The sequence below is a fragment of the Gallinula chloropus genome (assembly GCF_964237585.1).
Source record: "Gallinula chloropus genome assembly, chromosome: 23".
In the NCBI taxonomy this organism is placed as follows: domain Eukaryota; kingdom Metazoa; phylum Chordata; class Aves; order Gruiformes; family Rallidae; genus Gallinula; species Gallinula chloropus.
Window position 1 is genome coordinate 8,118,754 of NC_140108.1, and position 13,544 is coordinate 8,132,297.

A 13,544-nucleotide genomic window follows, 5' to 3' on the forward strand; every position below is an offset into this window, starting at 1 on the left:
CATCTATCCATCCATCCATCTATCTATCCTACCTGCACCAAAACATGCTGCCTCTGCCTCAGCTGAAATCGATGGTTGATAATGCATTACATCATATGCTGCTGAGCAGCAGTCTGAAGAGCCTGTGTTGGTAAAGCACTCACAAAAGGCTCTACAGCACTAATTCTCTGAAACAATTAATTTGAGCATCTAAATTCTGTTTTCCATCTTTGCAGTAGCACCATTCCCACTGTGAGCGACTTGGCTACAGACTCAGACTGAACTGATTTTTGTGTGCTAAGTTCCTGGGTTGGCATTAAGAATAAAAACTATTTCACTCTTTATCATTGAAACAGCATTAATTCACCTAAGGAAGAAAAGCAAATTGAACTCGTTCTTCTCCTGAAGACATAAGAGATGAGGGAGGGTCTGTGTTCTGGTTTGGGAAAACCAGGCTCATCCCCATATTGACCATCAATGGCAGCTGAGGAACTGCCTCACTCTTATCATTAAAGAGGATGATGGAAAAGCTCCAAAAAAAGCAGGGAACCCTTCCACAGCATCACAGACTAATAACTGACATTGCACCAGACCTCTGGACATTGCCTAGTCCAACCTGCTCAGAGCAGGCTCAGTGACAGCCAGCTGCTAAGGACCTCCTTCAGTCAGGTGTTGGGTATCTCCAAGAACGAAGACTGTGTGACAACCTGGGGTTTGCCAGCCTCAGAGTGAAACACTTTGGGTTTCTAAATGTGTGAATGGAAATGCCTTTGACTCAGTGTGTGCCTGCTGTCTCTTGTCCTCTCACTGGTGCTGGGGAGCAATCTGGCCCTGCCTTGCCTACTCCCCCATCAGGTATTGATACACATTGGTATGATTTCCCCAAGCCTTCTCTTCTTGAAGTTAAACAGTCCTGCACTTAGACATGTCCTCAGCAGTGCTGAGCAGAGAGGATTACCTCTGCCAAAGACCTGGCACTGCTCTTCCCGATGCAGCCCCGGATGCTTCTGACCTTCTCCGCTGCAAAGGCCCATCCCTGGCTTACAAGCCACTTGCTGTCCACCAGGACGCCCATGAAAGGTTCAATAAAATAAAGTGTTATGGATTTTAAAAAGCTGCTTTCAACTCAGACTTGCCTATACACTCATTCTAAAAAACTGGAGAGAGGGAAGGTTTTAAGGTGAAGTAAACAGACTATGAGATACCTGCTGCCACTTGCAGGCCTTCTACGTGACCTTGAAGGAAAGAAGAAACTCCCATAAAAGTTTCTGTCTCTCAGTTCCACCCATAATGTGGATAAAGCAAATAATGGTGACATTCAAAGAAAATACCAGACTGAGGTCTCTGGATCGGCAACCGTGTGTCCCGCTGTGCACACAGACAGTGCTCAGCACAGGGGATGAAAAGGGAGCTGATCTCCACTGCAGCCTCCAAGCAAAACTGCACTCTTAAAAATAGGAATGGGTGGGAAGATTGGAAACAAGGCACCAGTCCTTGGAGCAACGATTCTGCCTTTGGAAAGCAGCCAGTAACCTATACTGGAACAGGAATCACAAAAAACTGAATTAATTCTTAAAATGAATTTCAGAAATTGTACTGTTTCTCTGAATTTAAAATAGTAACAGCCACAGAATTAAAACATAACATTTAACTCGTGTGTGTGTGTATGTATCTGTCCTTGTGCTGATCTTACTCTTCTTTCTATTCTCCTGGTTTTCAGTTGGAAAACAGAAAAGGTGTATATTTTCATCTTTCATATTATTTCAGAAGCTGGGAAAATAATTCACCTCCCCACCCGAGATCAAACGCCCTTGGGTTTCTGGTTTGGAGAGGGAAGGAGGAAGATGTTAAAGAACTGGGATGTAAAAGCAAATTAAATGATCCACATCCTTATTCATGTGGAATAGTTTAGGGTCAGGGGGTTGTTTTTGCTTAAACTCCAGGAACACTGGCCCTTGTTGGAACAACCCGAGTCCCACTTTGCTGCAGAGAAGAGCCCAAATCATTCGCAGGGTTGAAATGAATCACCAGTGTTTGGAATCACAGATGCAGAGGAACTAAAGCAGAAAGACAAAAACAAACAGTACCACACTCCTGAATGCACTGGGAAGGAGACCCAGTGCAGGGACACAGAAGGCAATCCAAGTACCAGCCTGCTGTTTGAATTAATATTTATCAGTTCAGCAGCACGGGAGGAAAGGGAAGAATCAGGGAGGGAATGACACTTAGGAGCAAACACGGTGCAAGCCTTACATTCTGAGAGGGAGGAAAGGGGTTCTCAGGATCAATTTGCTCTCCTGATAAGAGCTACTATTCATTTCTCCCCTCTGCTTTTAGAACAGATGCTGCTCTCATGCTATGGCAACGTAAATGACATCTTCCTAGCCTGGTTTTATTTGAAGCTTTCGGGATGCTCTCTTCAGCTTGTTAATTACACATGAAATCCCTTTCTGTGCAATCCATTCCCACACTGTCAGCACACCATGCCACAGCCTGCAGTGATCCTTGGACTGAAGACAAAACCAGCACCACCAGCATTCACAGCTCAAGCCTACCCTGAAAGCAGCACACAGAGCAGCACTGAGCCCTGCTCTCCTCTCCAGCCCCCCAAAGGAGCAGGGACCTCGTACCACACTGGTGGCCATCAGCACAGACACTCAGCCACGACTTGGGCAAGTTAACACCACCCTAATATTTAGTTCTCACACAAGAATGGCCATAAGACAAAACACTCATTAAGAAACAACATTGTGCTTCGTCCCAGGGCGCTCTAGGAGGACGGTTGGGTCTCAAAGACCTTGGCTTGTTTCATTATTTGTTTCAACATTAATTTTATTCCCCAGTGCCAGAGATTTTATTCTGGAAAATGAGTATTTCTTTTGACAACCAATTTACTCCTCCATGGAGCAAAACATATGGGGATCTTCCTTTCTTTGTGAAGGCAAGTGACAGATCCCTGATGTGTTCATTCCTTTCCCCAGCACCTCAGATTTGTATCAGAGTAACTCTGGGTTGAAACACTCACTGATCTTCAGACCAAGGTATCCAGTTGCCTAACACCCACTGCTGGGTGGAAGCACACTGTTCTACTGTTTGACCAACAGCTCTGAAAGTCACACTACTGGCTATCAGTCAGCTACTGCTGCTGAGTGAAGAGGTTGGAGCACAAAGGCCAAAAACAAAGGATGGAGGTCCTACCAGAAAAAAGTAGTTTTTCCTTCTGAATGCATTTCCCAGAGACAAAACAGCCAATTAAGAGAGTACAGACTTAAGGGCAAACATTTTCCCAATTTTTAAGACCTCCATTTACTACAAAATCTACTAAGTGTTTAATATTCTGCAGACATTTGGGTGTGTAGGAGGACTAAAGTCAAGTCATGCATTAGAGAGCTATGAGCTTGACTCATACTAGTTTCAACAACAGCCAAGTAAATGTTTTCACAAGTCCAGCCTTATTTCGTGAGGTTTTACACCATTCTTGCAGAGCTGCCAACCAGATTCAGGGGTATTTAGGAAGCAAGGAAGAGAGACAACAGTGGGAATGAAAAGACAACACAACATGTTACTGACATTAAAGGTTTCATGTCTAAACCACCTTTTCAGCCCTGCACACATCTGTGGACTTCACTCTAAATTTTGAAATAGATTACTTAAAGGATGCCACAGATATACTGAAAAACTAACCTCTCCTTCCATGTAATTTGAGATTCAAGACACTTCTAAAGATCAGGATCCATGTACCAGCTGCCCTGCTGTATCAAACAACATACAGAGAGACGTGAGCAACGTACCCAGGACACCACTCTTCCGTTGAAGCAAGGTAACTTTGCATTGTCGTCTGAGATCTCCTCCTTTACCACCCTGGGGAAAGAAAACAAAACACAACAGGAAGAAAAATCAAGAGCTTGAAATCACATCAGGTCACAAGGGACAGTGGTTTTCTTAAGTGGTCCAGAAAAAAATACAGATTTTTACTAAAATGTTGGTATCAGCAACTCTTCTATGCTTAAAGAATACGTGACTACTAGAACAAAGGCAGCAAGTAAAAGCAGAGACCAGAGCAGTGCCTTTCCAGACAGCCACCCCAAACTGCTTGGCACAAACAGGCACTTTTCCCACTTTGGAGTTCTCCATCTCACCACAATCTTTAAAGATCTGATGGTGATTCCCATCCCAGTGTGCTGTGCAGGCTCAGTGTCACAGACCACAGATCCATCAGCAAAGAAAGGACTATTACCTCCATCTCCTAGGCTGCATTTGGAGCCAGGATACAGCACCTTCCCCACACTGAAGAGTTGTGGGCAGAACTCAGGTGGTCAGAAGCACAAGTCTGAGTTCCTTCCCCCAGCCCTTGCCTTTTTAAACAGATCAATGCCATACAGCCTTCAGCTTGATGCCATCCTGAAGGCTTCTTGATAACAACCTTAATGCAGAACTCAAACCCTGATAATTAAGGGGAATAAGATCAGCAACTTGTTTTACTAGAATAAGGATTTTCAGTATTTTTTTATTCTGAAGACACAGTGACTTGGTATCTCAGAATCAGTGTTTCTTTCAACAGTTTAAGACTGATCATAGCCAAATATAACTGACACAACTATTAAGAGAACAGAAATGCTCCATTTCATTGGAGTTAATGCCAAGCCTCTGATTCAGCAGCAACTGAAATGTTTCTGTTCTTCCAACAAGCCAGTCATAACCACACAGATATATATTTATAGCTACAAAAAAAAGATATTCTGAATTCTTCAAAGGATTCAGTGCTCAGTCATCCTCCTGGAAAGTAAACTGATCGCAGTTTAGGTCAGCAAGATCTTTATCAGGTCTGCTGGAGGCAAAGTGACTCTCCAGTTCTCCTGGAACTCCTGGACCAAGCAGCTTGCAGAGGTGAGCACATCCCAGAAAGCCTCCAAAATCCCACCCAGGGTCTGGAAACAATGGCACTGTTGATTACACCAGAATCACTCTGGGATTCATCCAGATGAAAAAAGCAGGTTGAAAACCAACTAGTGGTGCAGTACTACCAGGAGTAATTACTTACTGCCCTAAGCACTCTGCAACAAGCCCCCAGCGAGGCAGCTTCTAACACTACAAAGCACTTACTAATGTCATCTTTCAGTGGGACACTTCAGACCATGCTTGTAGGACTGCTGCTTGGACCTGGAGGGTCCTGCAACAACACACTCCCCTCCTGGACACCAGGCCAGGACCTCTCAGAACACGGGTTACTGTCTTCACAGACACAGGCATTGCTGGTGGCTTCTGAAGAGACCACCAAATGAGGCATTTTAAAGGTGTCACCTTTTCAGAAACCAGCCTGAGTGGTGGTTTAGTTTGCAACCTGGGCTTCATGCATAGTTTACATGCAGAACCAGTGAACTCTGCTAACCCTGAAGCCCTGACTGCAGGATCTGGTACAACAGCTTCACTGCTGGAGTGCAGCAGTTTCAGTGGAGAGATGCAGCTCTGAGCCAGTGCTACGATGGGCTCTTTCTGGCTGATGATGATCCACATGACAGGACAGAAATGGTCCATGCCATCCCTTCACCCCCCAATCAGACATGAATCCCTTCTGCCTAGAAAGCAGACCTTAAGGACAAGCTTCCATCTGAAAGCTTTTTTTATTTGATCTGCAAATTGGAGCAAACTCCAAACCCATCATCTGGCAGAGGCAAGGCAGCCCCAGGCAGGGCAGCACAGAGCACCCCACACTACCCCACACCCCTATGCAGCAATCACTGCAACCTGAAGCCCTGCTCAAACCTCCCCTGAAATGCTCCTGCAGCCTTCCCTGTACCCTGAGTCCTGGGCACTCTTCTAACCCTACAGGCAAGGGCTGGAGCAGGGCTGAGAGGCAAGCATCCCAACACTCACCTCATTCCCCTTTCAGGCAGCCTCATGTCCAGAAATACTTCCACACAGCACAGCAAGTTTGCAGGTCATTTCAACCCATTTTAGTCTCTTATTCAACAAGTAGCAGTCCAGGACAGAGGGAATTCACTTGATCCATAGTACTCTATTTGTCACAACGCTCACAAGCCCATAGCACCCTTTAAATTCAGAGCCCTGCTCTCCCAGTTCTGCCTAGACCCAATTAAACCATGGCTCTACAGCAGCCCAGACCGACAAAGTACTTCTGCCAAGTCCTGGGAGTCACCTGTCCTGTAAAGGTTTTGTTTCTTCACTGTGAGCTAGGGGTATTCACAACCTTGGCTGCCCAGGTCAGGGAGAACTGGCCAAGGAGTTTGGTGGGGTTTGGGTATGGTTTGGTTGGGGTTTATAACATACAGGTTGAAGGTACAGAGCAAACTAATAGAAAAATCACTCAACTGCAAAACCATCAGGTTTGCTCTAAACCATGAGGCTTTACTACTACACGTTGGTGTCAATACTCAAGACCTTATTTTTACTGCCCAAGGGCTCCACCCAGAATTGGGCACCTTTTGAACAAGGCACTGTACAAACACAAGGAAAGGTCTTCTGGCTTGATACGGGTAGAGAGGAGAGAGGGTGGGATGTCAGACAGCAGATTCCTAACAGAAAGAGGTTTCTGGCCTCAAATGCCTACACAGGGGGACAGGCACAATTTGGCTTTGGCAATCTCTAAGCTTTAAAAAAGCCAACCTGAAGTCTAGTTAAACTCAATAAAAATCTGTGGTTCCACAACCACATTTTCCTTTATTTATGTTTTTGTCTTTCTTGTTGCTGTGGAAAAAACCACAATAACCACAAAGCAACTGACTCTGCATGGAACAGTGTCATGGTAAGAGGGAGAAAAACACTGGCTAGGAAGGAGAAGAGAGCAAATGGACAAAACGTTTCTTTCCAACTTGCTTTTGGAAAATTAGGAATAAATAACACCACCACTAGTACCTGCATTTCCACATTTTAATCCACTTTTCAAAGAAGGATAAATCCACTTTTAAAGAAGGAAAGAACATTCTCTTCTTTCTCCACCATTACTTGCACTGTTAATGGTTACCAGTACAATATTAGGCAGCCTTCACCCCTTGTATATTACTGGAAAGATAAATGTGTTAAAATATTCATTTAACTCCATATGCATCTGTCCTCCCTTCACCTTCTGACAACAGGAAATTATGAGCAAACTCCTTTAAATCAACAGATAGTCAATGTTTTAAAAACCTCTGACAGTTCAATGAGACTCTCAGACCTGTAAATCTGGAGCTGCAAAGTGTGTGTGCAGGCAGGATTTCAACATCTGCACGGGTGTCCAGCCCCAGTGCAGTCAAATATTACCTTCTGTGTTTCGGAGAGCCTTGGATAGAACACTTACTCAGCAAAGATCCAATTGCAGGATCAGCAAATAAAGATGCTGCAATCATTTTATCTTGACAGCTGCATGTTTGAAGAGACAGTATTTCCCCTGCCCCCATAAGAAAATGCTGCACCCCAGAAGCCATATGCAGGAGGCTCTGCATCCAGCTCTAAGATTTAGCAAAATTCAAGCATTAAATGCATAGAGATGATGAGGTTTCCTCCAGAGCAAAGGCTTGGGGGTCTTTAAAAGTGACACAGGCAGTCAGGATATCCCTGCAATACTGCACAGACTGGTTCTGGCTGTCCTCGTGATGGAAAACCAGCTCGCTGAAGTCACCACTTGCAAATCAACACACCATCACAGCACCAGCCTTCTGCTGCAGCTGAAGGGAACAACTTTCAGATCTGTTGCAACTTGAACTACTAAATACAGCCTTGAGCTATGAGGCAAGAGAATGACAGACTGTAATTCCCAGCTTGCTTTGGGTAGCAATCAACAGTGCCAAGAACATCAAAGACAGCAGCAGCCACTAATTTCAAGTATCACTGGTTTACAAATCATTATTTGTAGTAAAGACACAGCTCCTTTCACTTCTCAGGAAGGGGAAGCAACAGAGAGAAGGGAAGAAAGGAATATAAATGGTTGCAGCCATATGCTCCAGTCTGAGGACAACTCTGTATTCTTTTGCTCTACAGGAACTTAGAACAAGGGCAGAGGGAGCCCCAAACTGCTGCCTGCTTTTGAAACACACTCCATCCACCAGGAACTAATATGCACAGCAGCTTTAGACCAGGGTCTTAACACCCCAAGTAGTGGGTTCACAACCAAGACCCAACTCAAGCTAAAATGGCAATGAAGATGAGATGATGTGTTTGATCTGCCAGAGACCTACTGAGGTGAAAAGTCTATAGGTACTGGATGTGGTCCACTGTGGAGATCTGACACTGGTGCTGTCACATGCAGTCATGGATGGAGCTACAGTTTGATAACAAGAACACTGACCACCTGATACCAAGGAGCACATCCCCTGCTCTCACAGTTAACGCTGCCCTTCACAAGAGGGGCTATTTGCTTCCTAGGTCCCATCCTTCCTCCTGCCAACACTGTGCCTCTGCAGCTGCTGGAACACACGCTGTCTAATCCAGCACACACATCTTCTGCTCACCCAGCTTATGAGCCACTCTGGGTCAGAGAAGAGAGCAAATAAACACCTACACAGACAGAGCTGTTTACAAAGCTGCCTCTCCATGCACACCAAAGGTTACAGAGCTGCTCAGCCACTTCCAGGTACCTCAGGTCACAACAGCTCCCAGCAGCAGATCTACCCCAAATGAACCCGCTGTGTTCCAGCCACACACCATCCTCCACTGCAAAAGGGAGGGAGGGGAGACTCTGCCAGCACACTAATAATTTAGACAGAGGTTTTGCTTCAACGTTCAGAGACACGTAACATTTTCCTCTTTGTGGGACTCCAGAAAAACATTAGTGCACGAGATATTACATCTTTTAATGTAATTAAATGCAGATTAATCTAGATCCTTTAGTTCATCCTTCAAATCCATCTACCAGGTAAAATAACAACAGAGAGGAGCAACCCACCCCAGGTCATACATCACGGACACCCCCAACCACCTGCTCCACACTGACAGCAAGACCCCTGCAATCAAACCCCAGATCAATACAGTCTTCACTTAGAAGGAGTATGTGCAAAAAAGGGTGGGGATGTGTGGGGAAGGGAACGGGGGAATAGTTTTCAGAAGTTCACATCCTCTGCTTTATTTGACTTAGAGGAGATTTAAGAACTAATTACTAAATGAAACAATCACTGCTGGTAACAGCCCCTCCTTCCTCTCGCTTCCTGGAATTGTGTCTGGATCCTCTGACTTTGCTTCCACCCTACTCTGCACAAATAGGTATTTGTGCATTTATCAAACACAGTCTTGTTCACCCTCCTGCACCTCACCTGTTTCTGTGACCAGTTTATACTCCTGGTTACCCTCCAGTATCCTGACTTCTCCTCTTCCTCCACACAGGGTTTTAGCCCCAAGACCAAGGACTGTTGAGGCTTACCCTCACTCTCATCTCTCTGCCAAGCTCTTTGCTGCCTCAGAATATATGCTGACTCCATACTAAGAAAACCAAGTGAACCCCACAAACCTCTAATGACTCTCTGATTCATAAGCATTTAGGCAAGTGGGTATTAACCGCTGGGTCTGACAGTGTTGCGTGCACTTGCACTTTGATTGCATCATGCACACCCCAAGAGCCTTTGTCTCCAGAATGAGCAAGATGATTTTTTTCTCTCTACTCAAAAAAATGAGGCTAACAAGGAAATCCTCCTTTGCTTGATTCACCAGCTGCAGCCCCAATCCTCTGAGGCCACAGATATGGGAAATGCAGGGTTGGCACAGCAGTGTGACCCCTACAGATTCATTCCAGGTTCATGTGTACCGTGCCACAGCGCGTGCATCATGACATATTTATGCACAAGATTAATCCCACCTTGTCACTGTGGTCATAGTCATGTCTTTTCTTAACTCATCCTTATTGTCCTTTGCTGATGGGAAGACAAGGGAAGGGGAGACAAGCTCCATCCACTACTTTCTGTAACTTGCTTAAAGATCCTTAGAGAGAAGGTGAAGTAATTAAGCTATTTTTTCTGTGCAGCTCTTCAACAACTCCTGTCACCACAAAGGCAGATCAGAGATTATTCAGATGTTAGTTTTGAATCCCAGAGTCATGCAGGTTGGAAGAGAAATCAAGGGGTCATCTAGTCCAGCCTTGTCCTCACAGCAGGTTTAAGATGTTCAGGGCCACATCCAATTAAGACTTGAGTACCTTGAAGGATGGAGCTTCCACAAGCTCTTTGGGCAACTTTATTCTATTTATGAGCATCAGTTTTCAAATAAAATCTGTCTAAATTAGTAAAAGTATAAGCAATCATAAATCCACATCTGCAAGGAGTTAATACTAAGGGAAGCTATTTGTAAGATTCTACTAACCACTCTGGCAGATTCTCAGCTCATTCAAAAGCAACTCTTGCTTTGGAAGCTCCCAACTTCCACTGTGGTTTGACAGATATCTGCACACTGGACTAGCAGTCAGAACTACAGTAGTAATATTAAGCTCCACAGATACTAGCTGCTCCAGAGAAACTCTCCTGACCAAAATGTCCATTGAAAAAAAGGAAACAAAAAAGAAACAAAAATATTTACAGGTCTTCAGGAAGAGCCCTTTCAGAGTAAGATCCAGTCTTGTTAAACTACCCCAGCATCTTGCCTGGCAATATCACACCAAACTTCCATCTAGAACATCAACATCTCTGTAGATCAGACTGCTTACTAACAGTACAAAAGCAAATGACAGGGAACAGCCATTTTTAGGAAAACCCAGGTAAATAAAGAGCTGTGGTTCCTCTGAGGACAGCTGAAATTGCAGAATGCACACAGCAAACCCAGCAGCACACAGCTGACACGCTCAGAAAGGGAGAAACCTCTCACCCTCTGATCGCATGACAAATTGCAGCTCCATGACTGGAATCCAAGGCTGCAGCTCTAAAAATAGTCTTTCTGAAGCCGATTACCACTTCTGCTTGAATCTTTAATGCAGAATTGAAACTTTGGGCTTTCTGCAGCTGAGGTCACAACACAGAGAGCCTTGAGCCACCCTTCGCCCTTGGAGCAGTGAATGAGAATACAGCCACCCACTGGATTTACAGGCAAGGCTTGGCGAGCATGTAATGTTTATTCTGGAGGTAAGAAAGAAGGGAGGAGGAGAGAAATCCTTTTGCTGAGCAGATAGACACCATAATGCCGTGCAGCACAGAAGGGCTCTGCTCAACACAAAGGACCAGCAGGCTCCTGTGATGCACAAAAGCCTCAGATCTCTCCTGCACCCCACTGAGCTGCTGAGCAGCAAAGCTGCTGCAGCACTGAGGCAAACCTGCCCTGCCCCTCTAGGGAAGGTTCATGCCAATCACTCCTCAACATCCCACAGAGCCAGAGTGGAACCAGCGTTCTCCTTTTTAGGTTGTTATTCATAAACAAGACTGACAGAGCTTTGCTTTTCCATATATGCACTTTTGCATGCCAACTCCCACATAAACCTGTCAAAAAGGAATAGGAACATGCTACCCACAATTACACTAGAAACGACACACCCAACACTGGAACAAAACGCTCTTCAAAAACAGGTATCCAGCTTCAGTGCAGGCAAGAGCTGTCCTGGCAGGATGGCTCAGCATCACCTGCACAGGTTCAGCCACACCAGCTCAGTGGCCCTTCACATAAAGCCGGTTGTGAAAGCCGCTCTCACGATGGCCCCAGGCCAACCTCTTGTCCCTCCCCCATGCACACTCGCTCCTTCTTACAGGTTCTATAGAAATAACATCAAGAAACTGCATCGTGTGTAAGAAATTCACCTCCTCCTGCACAGATCCCAAGTGCATCCAGAAACACGTTCTCTTCACTTCTGTGATCAGTTGCTACTCTCTGCCACATGTTATGAATAACACTTACAAATCTAAACACACAGCCTCAGTGATTCTGTCTGCAATTAACAGCTAATGCTCCTGTATGTTTATACACCAGTTATATCCTCTGCTGCATCTGATCTTCATCACCACACTCAACACTGTTGCCCACATCACTGCCTCTCCCCTGCTTCCTCCACCTGCGCTCCCCGAGGCACAGCCCGCGGTCTGTCACACCCGCCTTCCACAACAGCAGGGATCACTCGAGCTGCGGGGAAAGTTTTGGCACTTAGGCCCTGTACCAGACACTGACCTAAGCTAAGGCAGATGAAGGAAGAGCTACTGCATCCCCTGGGACAGAATCAGCCTGAATCTGCCCTTCTCAAACATTGTTGGGGCCTGGAACAGGCTGCCCAGGGAGGGGGTTGAGTCACCTTCCCTGGATGTGTTTAATAAAAGGGCAGATGAGGTACTTAGAGATCTGGTTTAGCACAGGACAGGAATGGTTGGACTTGATGATCTTAAAGGTCTTTTCCAACCTGGTGATTCTGTGATAAAGCTTCACTTTTCCTTGCAATGAGCTGTGACTCAAGGACAGCTACATTGGTTCAGGCTCCACTCCAGCACCAACCCACCGTATGACCTTGAGGACATCCCTTGGCCTATGACAACCCCTCCCCTACAAGAAAATTATGGAACCTTCACGTTTTTAAGTTCATTGACAACTACTTAAAGAGCCATCTGAGCAGCAGAAAGCCTCATTACTTGGTTAGAGAAGTCCAGAGCTCTGCTTGAGCACAGTCCCTGCACACGAATCCAAGAAGAACAACAGCAGCATGTGAGAGGGAGGAAAGCAGAGATTACCAGCATTACAGCTGCCTCAACTGGGAACAGGGGAATTCTGATCTACAGCAATCCAGTTTAGCCATCTGCATCACACTCAAAACACTTTTAATGGCCTATCAGTTGTTACCAAGCACAACAGCCTGACGCAGTGACTCACACTAAAAGGTTCCACGTGTTGTGAACCAACTGGTACTTGGGCTCCCAGCCCAGATCTGTCTCATCCTTCCATTTCAGCCAGGTGCAGCCCAGTCCGACTTGTGCTGGGCTGCAGCCCCTCACTACAACTCCTTCCCAGTATCTCAAAATATCCAAATGTAGTGCAATCCACAGTATCTATGAGGAATGGCCTCCAATCATGTATTTTAACAGTCAGTTATAAATATTTTTAAGAGCAATGGCACATAGGGAATACAATCTGTTTCTCTGCTCCTTAATGAACAGTATTTCAGAGGTTGTGCAGATGCTTAAGGTGCAATAATCCCACTAAAACACAACCATTTATGGCATTATATCTCGTTACCTATCGAAAGCAGTCTATTTTGATATTAGCACTGGTAGCCCCAATTGTGCATAGTGTTGTCCTCTACTCCATGATGAGCTACCCTAGCATTACTCTTAATTTCATGCACAGAGAAGCCAAGTAAATGATTGACTTTTAGAGTCTTAAGACCTTAGCATTTCTTTTCATCAGTATCATCTACTTGCTCAGAAAAGGCTCAGGCTAGATCTGGCCAAACTGCTCACAAGCAGCAAAGCACTGTAGCCACACTGACAGCCTTCCATCTTTTCTATTATTTCCCTTTTTCCTCTACCCCCTCATGTTATTTAGTAAATTATTTATGTGACTATATTACAGTCTCATAGGTGTTAATGAATCTATTCTTGCAACTCTCCCAAGGGACAGACACTTGTCATCAGCTCTGCCATAAAGTCCCAACACAAAGGGACAAGGTCAGCGTATTTGTG

At 45.2% G+C, this 13,544-nt stretch overlaps 1 protein-coding gene across 2 annotated transcripts in view; it reads right to left on the minus strand.

Moving 5' to 3' along the window:
- DVL1 (dishevelled segment polarity protein 1) overlaps positions 1 to 13,544 on the minus strand; it is a 77,266-nt gene that overhangs the window by 38,173 nt on the left and 25,549 nt on the right. For both annotated transcript variants that reach the window (XM_084274511.1, XM_084274510.1), the window contains exon 2: positions 3,771 to 3,840. In XM_084274511.1, coding sequence (XP_084130637.1) covers positions 3,771 to 3,840 — 70 coding nt within the window. The remainder of the gene's footprint in view (positions 1 to 3,770; positions 3,841 to 13,544) is intronic.